The 15,624-nt window shown below is 36.7% G+C and overlaps 1 protein-coding gene across 6 annotated transcripts in view; it reads left to right on the plus strand.

Annotated features, from left to right (window-relative positions):
* INPP4B (inositol polyphosphate-4-phosphatase type II B) overlaps positions 1–15,624 on the plus strand; it is a 267,108-nt gene that overhangs the window by 206,746 nt on the left and 44,738 nt on the right. For all 6 annotated transcript variants that reach the window (XM_071753780.1, XM_071753784.1, XM_071753782.1 and 3 more), the window contains 3 exons: positions 3,871–4,012; positions 13,954–14,126; positions 15,150–15,273. In XM_071753780.1, the coding sequence (XP_071609881.1) occupies positions 3,871–4,012; positions 13,954–14,126; positions 15,150–15,273 (439 nt within the window). The remainder of the gene's footprint in view (positions 1–3,870; positions 4,013–13,953; positions 14,127–15,149; positions 15,274–15,624) is intronic.

Raw genomic sequence — 15,624 nt, forward strand, 5'->3', positions numbered from 1 at the left:
TCAGCTGCCAGCAGCATGGATTAAGCTATTGATATTGCTGCACTACGTGTAGTTAAGTATTATTCTTGAAGGGAAAATATTTGAGAATTTTAGGTTGGCTTGAAGTAGATATTCTCTTCTTGTCAACTGCTTCTGCTTTCCTAGAGCCTTCCTGCAGGGTTCAAAGCAGGTTGCCACGTATAATACAAGAAAAGGTGAGCACGTTGCCACTTGGAGCTGTTTCTGCTCTATATTTCTGACTCCTTAATGTGGTTGGTGGCACACAGAACAGGAAAAATGGCATTTCCAGTAAGTTACATGTAAGTACTGATCTGGTAGTCAGAGATGGCTCTGAAATGCTGACTTGTGCATGGCATCTTCCTTTAAAAGCACTGTCACATTATTAAAGATAATTGCTTTATCTAGAAACTACCTATCCTCAACAGGACCCTAAGGTAAGAGCACAGAACTGTAGTGGTTTAGATGGAAGGACAAGAGATGACTGAGGAGCTCTGTAGTGAACTGAGAAAGTCTGAGCATCCTTTAAAAATAAAAAGGCAGCTTCTGGGACTCCACTGGCAGTGCTTAGGAGGAAGAGATCCAGTTAGGTGCAGTGACAGGAAAATAGTTTCCACTCCAGCTGTGTGAAATGAGGGCATTGAATTGCTTTTTAATGTTACTATCAGAGTGGAAAGAAATGAATTACAGGTTTTGAATTGGGTGGATGAAAGAGAATTATTTTACAGGTTCACTTTTAAATGACTTAAGAAAAGTGCCCAGTTTTCTGGGATCCCAGCTTTTCCTGGAGATCATTCTGAGTACCTATATATGCCTGCCAGTGCCACATTAGAGGCAGTAAGAGAAGAGCAACTATGGCCATTTCTAACTAGCAACACCTAACAACATGTCCAAGGTCTTCTTTATGTCCCAAATTGCTTGAGAAATCCAGAGGTAGAAGATACCAATGTGCTTTTGCTTCATCCCATTCTGCTTTGTCCCTGTGGGGTGAAGCCATGTGACAAATTTCCACTTCCCCAGTCACTGCTTTGAGCTTAAAGAAATATTGATGAGAGGGAGCCAGAGACATCATTTCTCTTGTTCTTTCACACCCAGTAGTAAACCTACCATCCACATAGCTCCACAGCTACTGGCAGGAAAACTGGAAAGAGGGGAGAAGCATCCTGCTTAGGAATCTGAGGTCTCAATACTTCAGTGGAGAAAGAGGAATTACTTTCTGTGATGCTTCACTTCACACAGAGGGCTTATAAGAATGCTTTCTTGAGAGGCTATGGGTGTATTTTGTCCTTTAACCTGTCACATACTGTGCAAAATGATCACTTGGGAGTTAATTCTTTGGCAAATTGAAAATAGAGCACTGAAGATGGTGAAAGGTGGGTGGAAAGTGTGCTGGGCTACAGGAAAACTTTATGGGAACGGTGAAGGGCAACAAAGAAAAGATGGATTTTTTTTTTTTTTTCCAGAGAACAGTAGGGAGCCACTTGATTTTCATTTATTAGAAACTGCATTGGAAAAATGTGCCCCATCTTTGGTGCAGACAGAATAATGTCAATGAACAACAGAGGCACCTATTTTTTGTCTGCCTCTAATGATAGCTTCTCCTCCATAGGGAAAAAAGAGTTTTGGGACAAGACCTAGCTCCTTCTGTCTTCCTTGCCTACATGTAAAAAGCCTGGATACATGAAAATAAAAGTGAGCTTTCTGTCCAGAGTTGTTTATGCATTTTGCTTCTAAACACTCAGGGAATGTTTGTGTGAATATTGTACAGACATCATCTCAATTCTGGGTTAATCCTTGGTTTGAAAAGCAAGAAGTGTTCTTTCCAAAATGAAACAAGGGCTTCTGTTTGTATTGCATGTGGAATAGCTCCAGATGCTCCTTGAAAGCTTAACACTCTCTATATTGGGATTAAATTCCCCAAACAGAGGAAGGAAAGGGAAATTACATTTCTGAAGCAACACTGAGCACTACAGCTCCTTCAGTGACTGGAAAGCCTGAAGTTCCCTGCTACTCTCTGATAAAACTTGCAGTTACTTGATGCCAGAATTTTCATTATTTGCAGTATTTCCTTACTCTTTATAGAATCATTCTTCCAAAAATAATCCTTGTAGGTGGTGAAAATAATAATTTTGCCTATATTTCTAGATGTTTTTCAGAAACACTTGAGGTACATAGAAGATGAAAACCTGAAGACACCTATATCTGTCTTGTATTATAACTGCACTTGTGCATATCAGATAGTAATTTATTTAATGATTTGTGTTGTGTGTACAAATTTGTTGCATTTTACAGAGTACTTAAAAAAAAAAGAATTCAAGATTAAACACAGTTCTGTATGAGAGAGACCAGCTTCTTGCCTCTTGTAAATCAAACATTTAATAATATGATTTTTTAATAATCTTTAAAATATTTTTTAATAATCTCATTGATGCATGGGCTTATCTAGGGAGAGGCTCAAACCACAGTATCTACATCCACCTGCAATACTATGTCACTAAAGCATCCCTAAAATATTTTCCAGAGAGCATCTGTGTTGCTGTACAGATGAAGCAAGTGCATCCTTTTGTCTGCAGGCCCATGTCACATCCCTTGATGCTGGATGCCCCCATGTCACAAGGTTTACTCTAAAATGGAGGGAACAAGGGAAAGATAATGGCCTAAGATAATGGCATATAATTTTAAAAATATCTTAGATTAAGTATTTGCCTTAGTAGTAGTTCTAACTTCACTCAGCTTCCAGGTATTTCTGGTTATATGAAATTATGGCATTTCTCTGATCTTCAAGGTTTTTTTAAACTTCTCTCTTGTTGTCTTTTGCAACTATATTTGTACATATCAAGGCTTGATGTATACATAATATTTCTGGCTATTACATCAAAGTAGAAAGAAGTGCAGTGGTATCACCTTCCATTTTTAGACCTCAAGCAAACTCTGGTTGTTCTGCATTAGTTCCATAATGACTCAGCATTAAATCATGTATACAGGGTTTTTTTGTGGATTTACATTTTGGTTTTAGTCTGATTGGCATTGTGTACAGCTACAGCCTCATTTCTTGTAGAGCTTGTTGTTTTTTATTTATTTAAACCCAAAAGGGCAGGGGCAAGAGCTTCACTTTCTGTAGCCTCCAGCCCTAAAGAACCCTTTCAGTATCTCTGTTCCATATCAGCTTTATTTCACTCCACATTCTCTCTTTTGTTCTCTGCTTATACTGAATTTATTCTGTCACTATATTACTTCTGTAACTGTATTTATATTAAACTGTGATGGTTTCAGTTTCTGTGAGAGGTGAAGAAAAAAACCTAATTGTGTTACCTATTAAACATGTTATGACAACAAGTTTCCCATTCCAGTCCTTTAATTTTTCATTTGTTTCCACAGATGTGATTTTAACTGATGTAATAAAAAAAAAAATAGAGGGTAATGTTAAATTATCAAAAAGAGGTTGTGGAGGGCTATGGCAAACCTGGCAGTTGGGCACTGGTTTGGGTTTGGCAAGGCTTGGAATGTCAATGCTTCAACTGTATTATTTCAAAAAGACAAATGGCTTGGTTCCTGGTGATTGGACCCAAAACTCTGCATGCATTTTCATGTAGATTTTGAAGCACGTGTGTTTTCCAGCATCTTAAAAACCCAAGCAGTTTCAGTTCAGTTGTTCACACTGCAGGAAAAAAATCTCTGTGGAGAAGACTTGAGTTGATAGTGGGCTGAAGAGTGAGAAAAAGGGCAATGTGCTGACATGTAATATTTCTTAGTAGGATTACAAGTAATTTTTACACCTTTTTCTTTATTTTAAGGTGTTAATAAGTTAGTATTGTCTCTTCTTTATTATTTTTTTTTCCTCCAGTAATGTTCAGTACTAATTATGCTTTTCAGGACAGGGTGTGGGCCAATGTGGGAAAGAGTTTAAACTGCCTTATTGCCATGGTGGACAGACTGCTGGAAAAGGACATCAGCAACACCAAAGAGGGTGAAAATGACCCTTCAGCAGCAGATTGCAAGGTGTTGCACACAGGGGGTAAGCAAGTTTTGTTTTGTTTTAAATCATTGACTAGAATAAATAAAAATGAGAAGAAAAAAAAAATGAGACAGAGAAGAGTCAGTCTTCCCTCCATCATATCTTTTGGGGTGCTGCTAGTGAGATTTTGGAGTTGTAGCCTTGAAAGATAGGAGGCTATTTATCAAATTAGAGCTTTCTGTTGTGTGCTCAAACTGTTTGATGTGCTCAGTATTTTTTGCTACAATGAAAAAACTTTTGAAACCTGAATGTTTTCCTTTGAAGGCTGATGTTGTTTATTTTAGTTGAGATTTTACTTGAATATACCATTAGAAAAAAAGTAGTTGGAGTGTGGCTTACCCCATAGGAAACTTGTAAAGAAAGGTGAACATCCTGTCATTCTCTTGTAAAGCCTTCCACTTTTCTGAAGTAATAAACTGATTTTTGTTTTCTGATTTCCTTAAATGAGTTACTCCCTGTGTTCAGGCTGTGTCAATGCTGAAGGCTGAGCAGAGGGACTCCATGAGATGGTACAAAGAAATCTCTGTCCACAGCAGGTCCTTGTCACCAAATCTTCTGACCTTTTCCTATGGCTTTCCTTCCTTGTTGCTTTCTGTAACACATTAGATCTGTTCATTAAGTCTGAGACTTTCTGATGTACAAGTGTGTTGAAACAAGCGAGACAGCTCCTAAGTGGTAATTCCAGGAGTCCAAATATAAGGAAATCAGAACCAGCCCCTGTGCTTCACTTAAGTAAAAGAACCAAAAAAACCTCCACAAAACAACAACCCTCCAACTGGCCAATTTATTTTATAGAGCTTTGTATAATGTTGACTTTTTTTTTTTCATTGTGTACTTTATCCTACATTTTCCTTTAAGTGTTCTTTCTCCCTCCCCTCAATAGATATTCTCAATATTGATATTCTCTCTGTCATTTGTGTAGTACTGGTAAGTTTCATGCATCAGATTTTGGTTGTAGTATTGATTTATTGATTTATTTATTTTCTTAAGGCAGCTGCACCATGACCATTTTTACTGATATGTGAGATTTCTGCTGGCATCCTGGAATTCTTGTTTTCAGTGCCAGATGTGTTTGACTTCTTTTGTATGAGTTAGTCCAAAAACTATTTCTTAAATGTTTGTATTTCTGAATTTTCAGAAAGTGAACCCAAGCATACTGATTTTGATTGAAAGAGCAAAACTGAGTGTTTGTTCTTGTGCTTAAATCCTTTCTCTTCCCATTGGTGCTAATAAGCTTTTCTGCTACTATTAGCAGAAATCCAGTATGTCTGTTAGAAATGTTTTGCAGCTAAAATAATATTACACTTCCACCCAAGCTTCACCCAAATTGCTGCAGTGCATTTGTGTGCATCCATAGATGGACATGTACTGTAATTTATATGTGCATATATATATGTATATAAATACAGAACAAAACTTCAGATTTCCCCCTGTCTCTCCAGTCTGAAAAAAAACCCCAACATAATTTAGGATTATTTGTTTGGGATAATCTCTGACATTCTAAACAACACGAATGTTTAGAGATTTTTCCTTCAGTCTCTCAAGCTCCTGAACATGTTTTCTGCTATTCTCTGGAAGTCATGATACTGATTTAAACATTCCATTTCAGTCTTTCATTGTAGTTATAAAAAAGTGTTCTCTTAGCTTTGATTCAGGCTCATGCAATACACAGACAAATGAAATATTACTTAGCTCACAAAGCCAAAAAACTTTAAAAGTTACTACCTTGTCAGTCCTGTAATAAGCAGTCATCAAATGGAATGGAAAATACCTCTTGTTAAGCACTGGTTAGAAAATTGTAGATGTGTTTCACTCAGCTGAGGAGCTGTCTTCTGGAGCTGACAGGCCAAGGACACAAAAATATCAAGATGTTATGTTAGTACAATAATTTCCTCTCTTTCTCCCTCATTTCAGGGCCTTCCCTTTTCCTCTTGAATCTGTGAGAGCAGAGCCAATGATTCTGTTGGGTTATGCTGAGGGTTCTGCAAACCCGTTCTAGGGAAACTGCAGGAGATTTCTGGGGCACTTTGCTTTGTTTTCATGTCCTGCTTTTTGAGGAAGCCATCATTTCCTAATCTTTTTTTTCATTATGATCCTCATTCATTACCTTTGACAGTTTGTAGGACTTTCAAGGTCATGTAGAACTAGAGGTTTAAATTGCTTTTTTTTATAGGACTGACTTAAAAGATGGAGCTTTCTGAATAACCATTCGAAGTTACGTGCCTAATGGTTTTCAAAACCGTTTCCTTTGGTGCCAGAATTTTTAATTTTTCTCTCTATAAGAGTATGGTTTTATGTTTGTTCTCTGAATCTCCGTCTCAAGTTAGTTATGAAGCCCTAAGGATGCACCATGAAGCACCTACAAAGATGCTGAGATGATAAACTTAGGGCTATAAATTCTGCCTTAATTCTGCTCCATTTTATGTTTGAATTCTAGTTGTATTTGTTCAGAATTTTGTAACATAAAATCACACTGTGTTTATATCCATACATTTCTAAAATTACAGAATTTTATGCTACATAGCACTCACAGGCATCAGATATGTGAAAAGCTTGCCATGTTTTATAATTATGTATTATACTCTAATTTAAGCATTATTAGTTTTATTAACACTGCAAATGTATGGGTGGAGGCAGACCTTTGAGTCATAAACTTCTTCAGTGCTGGAGTTGATCCTAAGAGGAGCTGTGCTGCTGTTTGTAAGAAAAATGGGGAATACCCAGGGCTTTCACCAAAGTGTTGAAAATTATGCCTTTAAGTATGGGATGAAGTGGTTGCTTGTAGTGAGCCTGACTCTTTTACTCCATTTTATTCTAGCATATAACAATGAAAAAGCTGTCAAAGAATGCAGATATGTTCCTCGTAGATGGTAGAAGGTGTTATGACAATAGTTTGACAGTTCTGAGCAATAGCATGTTCTGTAACTGTAGGTGTTGTCATAACATATATTCAGAGCTTCTTAAGATAGGTTTATATTTGCAATCTTAGTGTTGATGCTGTGATCTCATTCTGTTTTTTTCCCTGTGTATGCTTATACTATGGAATCTCTGTAATCAGCAATATCAGCACCTTTTCCTTGTACTTACCTTTCCCCAGGAATTATCCCTTCTGTAGCTTAACTTTCCATGCAGTCTGACCTTTTGAGTGTATGCTTAAGCCTGAATTTGAGTTATCAGTTACCAAGGTAACTTGCTGTGGTTTCATCAGCTGCAGGATTATGTTTTCTCTGCAGGATAAATCAGGAAGAGTTGATGGATTTTTAAAGGAGAGGGCTTGGGGTTTTCTGTTCTTTAGCTAGGCTGGTTGCTTTCTACAACTGCTTGATGATATTAAATTCTTTTTATTTTTGCCTTCTCTTTTTCCATGGGAGTCTGAATGTGAGAGCCTGTTCTAGAGGTGCCAGTGAAACATAATAGTTTGTTCTCATGCTTACACAGCCCCTGAGAGGTTTCCATGTTCAGCTGGGCTGCTAGAAAAGGCTCTTGTTTCCCTCTGCTCCTTTTACCTTCAGAACTCTCACCCAGCCATTCTGCTGCTGCCACCCTGGGAGTGCTCCTTAATTTGCTCCAAACAAAATCCACTGCATGATCTCAAACACTTCAAGTTAGCAGGGTGTTTGCACCTGGATTTTGCCTGAAGTGGGTTATGGAATCATCATCTGTGTTGCTGTGCAGATGAACTGGCTGGTGGTAACCTCCAGCGCAGGGAGCACCTGAGGAAATGGTGCCATATTTCCTGGCTAGAATGAAGGAAAATATCTCTTCATAGGCACATTGCTATAGATGTGTGTGTTATTTTTTTCTTGAATAATTTGATACCTCTTGGGAATTCCATAAGTCTAGATTAAACCTTCCTGTCTTCTGGTACCCTGGGGATGGACATTGCATCCTTTCAGTGCATTGCATCCTTTCAGAGCATCCCTCCCAGTGCCTTGAAATGTAGAAAATGTGAAATGTAGAAATGTGAAATTGTGCTCTGGTTTCACTTGCATCTTCAGAAGAGCTTTTACTGTAAATTATGATTTTATCAGGAAGGTGAAAAATTTTCCACTGGTCTATGTTCACTTGAGTAGCAGACATTATTTATTTTGAGGAATCAAAAACACTTCTGAAAAACTTTCTCTTTCCTTCCTGTTCCTCACATTTTTCTTCCCTGTACTTTTAAGCTTGTCAACTCTACTGCTACACTTTTTTAATTCCCTCTCATATTTGTATCATCCTTCTTTTTTTGATATGGTCCTTAGCTAAGACCCCTCAGCAGCACTTTCAACAGTACCTTCACTAAACAATTTGGTTATTGACCAATTTTTACAAATGTGTAAGGGAAAGGAACTGCATCACCAAGCTATTTTAAAATAAGACTTCAGAATATTTGGTTGCACAACACTTCTGGAGCAAGGTTTATCAACTAGTCCTGTGTTATGAGTATATTTGATTTCCTTATTTTATGTCTGTTATTATCATAATCTTCTTGTTCTGTTCCCATTGTGACTAAAGCTGCTGAGACACTTCTCAGTGTCTCCTATGATTAGGTGGTACCCATTTTCACTTTTAATCCATGTGACAGTATAGAAAATCTCATATGATTACAATGGAGACACCAGGGAGGCCTATGCAGGTCTTGAGTGTTCCTGTAAGGAATGATGCAGAATTATAAACATAAAACCTCATTGCTTCTGAAAGAGTTTATCCCTCTGAGCTCCTGGAGCTGAGTGGCAAGATAAAGAAATGGGAAGCTGACCTTTTTATGGAGCAGAGTTGAACACATGAACTCTACTAAGTTGCTTCTTAACCCCCCCTGAAAAAAAAAAAAAATCAGAAGAATGTTCCTCTCGTAGGTGAGTAAATTCAGACTCTTTGATTAAATCATGCTGTTTGCAGTAGCTGTTTCTGAGGGGGTTTTGTTGGTTGGTCTCTTTTGTTTGCCTTTTATATTAAGACAGAGATTGTCTAATGTTCAGTTTGTGATGTCAAGATAACTCATTTACATTGTTTGACCTCTCTCCTTTCATTCCTATCGTAGATTATTTGTTCAGATAATAAGGGAGTAAATGATTAAATACAGTAAAAGTAGTGATTAAATACAGTAAAAATTTAAGTTGTGGGTAGCTGTTTTTACCTACATTTCTAGTGCTCTCTGTTCCATTAAAAGTACAACGTTATGTTTTCTTCTTATTTAAATTCTGTGTTTTATTTTTAACTTCGTAACATTTACATTTTAAGGTGACTAAAACCCATCAAATATTTTCCCTGATTTTAAAGTGGTGCAGACAGCAGTGGCAGAATTGGCTTTTTTCTCTGTTGCCAGGGCTGAAGGAGATAGGAATGCTATTCCAAAGCCTTAGGGCTTTTTCTCTTTGATTACCAGCACGTTTTAATAAGCACTTCAAGGGGTCTGACTTTGAAAAGAGCAGGAGCTTCCTTTTTTGCTGAACTTCATCAAATTTAACATGCAGTTTAGCATATTGCAACTGGAATATTAGCATAGAGAAATTAGGAGTTTGGTGCTTTGCACATAATTTGCCTTTGCAGGCATGTTGGTGAAGAGAATGTTGGGACTGAAGGGCAAATCAAAAACCAAAGGGCAAATCTGGTCTTAAACTGAACTATCACAACTCTGTGGAAGTAGGGTATTTACTCATTGCTTTGCTACACATACTTTTTTTTCTTTTTTTTTTTTTGGATACTACACTAACTGGTGATGAAACTTGTAATTTCATCTTACCATTTTCTCTTTTAATGCATTTGGCTGCTATGTCTTGTTTCAGTTTCCTTTCCAAAGGCTGACTACCACTTGAACTCAGTTTCTTTGCATTATCAGTAGGCTTTTGACTCTTTTGTTTGGATATTGAGAATTCCAACCAGGACAGGCTGCCCTTGCCATTTAAGCAACCTTGCAGTCATCCTGTAGTCTCCTTGCTGCTTCTCTTCTTGCCCCTGATGTTTTCAGTTCATTCTGCAGCCTTTTTCAAAGGATTTTCTGCTGTGTTGAGGGTGCAGTTCCTGCCATTTGAAGTTAAAAGATACCTGAGGTGTCAAACGTGTGCAAATCCTTGAATGTGTTACCCACATAAGCAATAATTTTTACCATTCCATTCCTTAAGTGATTCTACAAAGCTATCATCAGATCCTGAGCTGTGCTTATTCCCAGCCATCTCTTTCACAACAACAGCTGATTCTGAGATGATTGCCAGTTTTCTCATGAAGGAGGATGTGTAGGGCATCTTCCACCTCTCCCAAACTCTTTTGGACATGTCAGAAGTGACTCCTAACCAAGCTGTGTCCTCACATCTCAACAACATTGTGCCAAGATAGTTTAGGATGTTCTAAAGGGGCCAGGGTTTCAAGCTCCCTTTGCAGATAGCATCTCTTAATGAATTTTGTTAATATTACATAGTTATCTTTTGCATACAAAACAATTCTGTTTTCTAAATCCTTATGAATTTACTTTTAAGCTTCACGATGTTTTTTTTATTTATTTTTTTTCATAAAGTTCTCTTTTGCAGTGCTTATGAGTCTCAAGGAGCAACTTAAAAGCTGCAGTATTTGCTATGACTTTCTGATGGATATTTGGGATGTTATCTATGGTTATTTCTGATCCTGATTTCTGTTCTTGCTGGAGTATTCACATCAGGATACCTTGTATAAAGGTGACATGGCAATTTTAGAAAAAAAAGATTGAGCAGTTATTTAGATGTTTTTCTCAGACTTGTCTTTTCTGAGACTTTAGTCTGTGGTAGACCTCTTATTCTGATCCTAACATACTAGATTTTCTTCAAAAGAAAAGGACAAACATAAGGATATACTGGTCCATTCATAAATACTCTGTTTTCAAAAATAAGCTGTCCCTCTTAGATTTGCAAGCTAGTGCCACCTTCTGGGGAGTGGCACCCTTACTAATTTTGAACAATATTTTTCAGCATAAGCAAGAAGTAATAATTGTTACCCACAACTTAATCACATGAGGTTATAGTTTCCCGTTCTCACATTTTGGCAAGTATAATTATGATTAATTTCTATAATAAAATAATTTGTCTTTCCTTTGTTATTAAGGAAAGATTTCCTACAAACTTGGTACGATGTATTTTTAACAAACAATATTTTTAATACATTGAGCATAAATGTCCTTAAATGAAAAAATAACCTTGAGGGTCTCAAACCTTGGAATTGCTTCTTAATTCTTCTATTACTGACAAAAATGACTTCTGTCAATAAGTTGGTATCCCAAACATGGATTCTCCCCCAAAAGCTCCGTGTGAAAAAAATTTGAGGCTGCTATATGGTATGCACAAAATAATTTGGAGAATTATAATAGAGGCCTTTTAGGTTGTTTACTTCTAACCTGAAAGGTTGCATGAAGTAGAATCCACTTAGATTTGTCCTGGGTTGCAGTATTATTCAATATTTTCATTACTGACTTGGCTTATGAAATATGGATGATGCTTATAAAATTTGCAGATGCTTAAAGATGGGAGAGGCTTTAAGCACCATGGGAGCAGGATTAGAATGGATCATGATGAAATGGAGCACTGAAATATTAGGAGGCAGTTCAGTAGGGACAAGTACAATGTTCCTAAAGAAGCAGAAATACAGAGTGAAGATTGACTGCTTGAGTGGAAGCTCAGTGAAAACTTTGCTTTCCCATGAAGATGGGACAGATGTCTGCTAGCTGTACCCTAAGGTCTTCTTTAGAGTGGCCAGGTATGATTTTTTTAATTATTATTTACTCAAGTCAGAAGCAGGCAAAAGACTCTATTCATATCATATACATTCACTAGTTTAGCATGCATTAAATCTTTAATCTCGTTCTGCTTCAGCTGGTTTGCTTGGCATTTATTTATTTATGAATTTAATGCATTCCTGTAATTTAAGATTAGAAAGGAGAGTTTAGATTTTTCTGGTCTGCCTAATCTGTTTTGCAGCATGTTACACCTTGTCTTCTACCTTATTCCTGATTTTGCCTCTGTCTCACAGCATCCTCCAGCCTTTAGTGGTTCCTTTGCTTTTATTCCCTAGAATAAACATCCCCTTTAGTACTCGTTATTTTCTCCTCATGAAGAGGGGAAATCAAGTTGGTACTCAGCCTTTTTCATGGGCTTAAGGAGATTAAACTCTAAATCTTTACTTCTCCTCTGCAAGCTCTCCAGTTGTTGGTTTTTTTCCAGCAGTCTCTAAAATGTGTACACCAGCCCTTGGCACAGTGTGTATCAGTACTTTCTTAGTAAATAACATGTATAAAATCATCACCTCTTTTTTTGCTGGAGCATAAACCCAGAGATGGGTTTTGTTCTGTTTTGTGCACAGTGGCTCTAAATTCATAACTTCTGTTTTCCAGGGTTTCTTCATTCTGTATTACTCACTCTTAAATATGCATAACTCTGTTAAAACACAAGTTGTCAGACCACAAGCACATTATTTATACAGGAGTCCAAGTGGTTCTCTTTGACTGCTCTGTCCTTGTTCCTGTTTCCTTTTTCCTGTGCCTTATTTTTTTTTGCAGTTTCTCCTGGCTTTCAAAGTTAACTCCAGTCTTCTTGGCTAAAATTTTATTCATTTGCATATGTTTTTGGAGCATAGCCAAAAGGACTTTACAACAGGCAACTGTCTTCCTGCCTAAAGAACTTCTGCACTGCTACTGACTCAGAATATTACCTGGAAAAACGTGCTGTGATCATCCACCTAATTAAAATTTAAATGGATCAGATTTTAATTATCATTGATTCTTAATAGCACTAATCCAGAGAAAATGTGAGTCAGTGATGAACTGTATTCAGTCACACTCCCTGTTTTATAGATACTCTTTTGGAATGTAGATTTCTCTTTAATTTTAAATGATAACAATGAAAGTGAGACATAGATCCTGAAGAAGGATGATTTATTATTATTATTGTTGTTATTATTATTATTATCATCATCATCATCATCTCAGAGGCACATGCAAACATATATGCAACTACAATGAAGGTCTGATATTATTAAATTGTGAATAATTCAGGAACAGCTTAGGTAACTGACCAGGTTTGAATAAGCTGTTCCCATTTGCCTTCATTTCTCATTATTGCTTTGTTTTGTTCATAATGTATTAAGCAGTTCCATATTTCAAACATTTCACTGGTTTGGTTTTTTTCTGATATCCCTACTATATATTCTAACTATATATATTGTAGTGCAAAATCTTACAAAATAGTTATAAATCTATATATTCTAACTATATATATTCTAGTGCAAAATCTTACAATATAGTTATAAATCTATATATTCTAACTATATATATTCTAGTGCAAAATCTTACAATATAGTTATAAGTCTATATATTCTAACTATATATATTCTAGTGCAAAATCTTACAAAATAGTTAAAAATCTCTCTTCAAAGTACATTAAAAAATGGGTTCAATATATCTAAATATTTGAAGACAACGTTAGGAGCTAAAAAGAAAAAGGAATGTGACCTGAAGATCAGTATTTTTCCAGCCTATGCACTAAACAGATAATATCCTTCCACATATCTATTTCCTCTGTTTTGCCTTCCAGCACACACCTTTCTTAAATCCAGCTTTTCTCCACTTTTTTTGGTGGTACTTACCAAGCTGGCATTGCTGGAAAGGAGACCTTTGTCTTTAGGATATTCATCTTGTGCTGAGTTCTCACTTTATCCCTGGATGCCCTGTTTATGACACTTTAAGGGAAGCTTTACAGTCAGGTCTGTTTAAAAGTCAATGTTTCAAGATATAGTTGGTTGCAGAGATGTAGCTCCAGCCTTGGTGATAAGCCTGAAGTCCTCTAATCATATGGTGTTTGCTGTACCACAAGTTAAGGTAAACCTGCAGGGTCATTTTATGGTGTAGGATGCAGCCCCTCCAGCCCTCTCTCCATTCTGAAAAGGATTTTCAGGTCAAAATTATTTTTTTTTTTTGAAACTGATGATCTCTCTTGTTCTAGGTGACTGGTATGAGCAGCTTTATCCCCTGGTGATTACACTGAAGGACTGCATGGGGGAGGTGGTGACCAGGGCAAAGCAGTCAATGGCATTTGTTCTGCTTCAGGAACTTGCTTGTGGTTTGCCCCAATGTTTGATGCTGACCCTAAGAAGAGACATTGTCTTCAGTCAAGCAGTAGGTTGTTTTTTGTCACTTATCTCCTGCTGTTGCTGTAATTAACTAAAGTATTCAGTGTCTGTGGGCTTTGTTTTATTTTTCCAGTTAAAAAAAAATTTCATAAGTTTTCTGTGACATCCGCCTGAATATTTTATAATGTAATAGAGAAATTAATAGCAAATGGAAATCCATAGTAAATGATCACTAAGTCAGAAGAGCAGGACTGCAATGGACTGGAAAAGGTTACCTGATATCTCCCTTTTGCACAAAAAAGGTCCATAAAGCTTTTTTTGGTCTTCCTAGATTATATGCCAGTATCCTCACCCATAAGTAAAGTTATCAAGTTTAGCCTTGAACATTTCTGCTGCTGTTCAAGCTTGGTAATTTTTTTCTCCTGGTCACCTTGGAAAAGAGGAACAGATTACTTTTTTTTTTTTCAATTTATAGCAGTATTTTTTTTGTGCTTGCAGACTGTTAGCATGGCTTTTCTCAGCCTTGTCTTCTCCTCATAAACAAATGAAGTTCTTTTGATCTTTTCCTGTAGTTCATGTTTTTTCAGATAGGTTTTTCTCTAAGTGATTAATCTAATTTCTCTGTTAAATTATGGTTTTCCCTAACATCATTACAGAGTTATGTTGCAACTGCCAAGGAGATTGTTGTTTTAGGGGCTAATGGCTTTCAAATTCATCATCATTCACCTTGTGTTTATAGCCTGCTGGTAGAGATTCTGGTCTCACTTCTATCAGTGTAAAGAACACAAAAGCCCACAAAAGAAATGAAGCTTATTCAATGTAAAATAAGGGAATATTTCACTGCTTTTTTTTTTTTTTTTTTTTTATGTGCCTTAATAATGCATTAATATAAAACTATGTTTGTAGTCACTAAACAGAAATATCTGTGTTGTTTTCTCAAGTGCATAAATATTACTTCTGTGGTGTATGATGATAGGATGATAGCAAGCCCCTATGTTTTACCTATGTACTGTTATCTATGTTCTACCAGTACATCTGTTAATTTCACATTTTTTCTTTGTCTTTATAGCTTGCTGGATTGGTCTGTGGGTTTATAATCAAACTGCACACAGGTTTACATGATCAAGGATTTTTGCAACAGCTTCATACTGTTGGATTGCTTGTACAATATGAAGGACTCCTCAGTACTTACAGTAAGTATTGCTCTTGGACAAAGTTCCTCAAGCATCCAGACCAAAAGTTTACCCAGAAGGTTCTTATTTTAACCTCTGTCTGCTTCCAGTAATTTGGTTTATTGAGTCAAAAAATTATTATCTTGAGGAGACAGTAGGCTTCCTTCTGGTAAATAGTAAAAAATTGCCTCCATTTGTGTTTGTCCTGACCTAAAATAACAGGTTTATTAAGTGTCCTCAAACCAAGACAATAAAACTAACCCAAACAGCAGATTTAAACAATTACTGACTCTGTCAACAAATGCTCTGACAGCACCAGTGATGGTGATGTGAAGATAGCTTGGAAACTGTTTAATTATTAGCCTGATGGCA

Source organism: Heliangelus exortis, chromosome 10 (genome assembly GCF_036169615.1).
Source record: "Heliangelus exortis chromosome 10, bHelExo1.hap1, whole genome shotgun sequence".
Lineage (NCBI taxonomy): Eukaryota > Metazoa > Chordata > Aves > Apodiformes > Trochilidae > Heliangelus > Heliangelus exortis.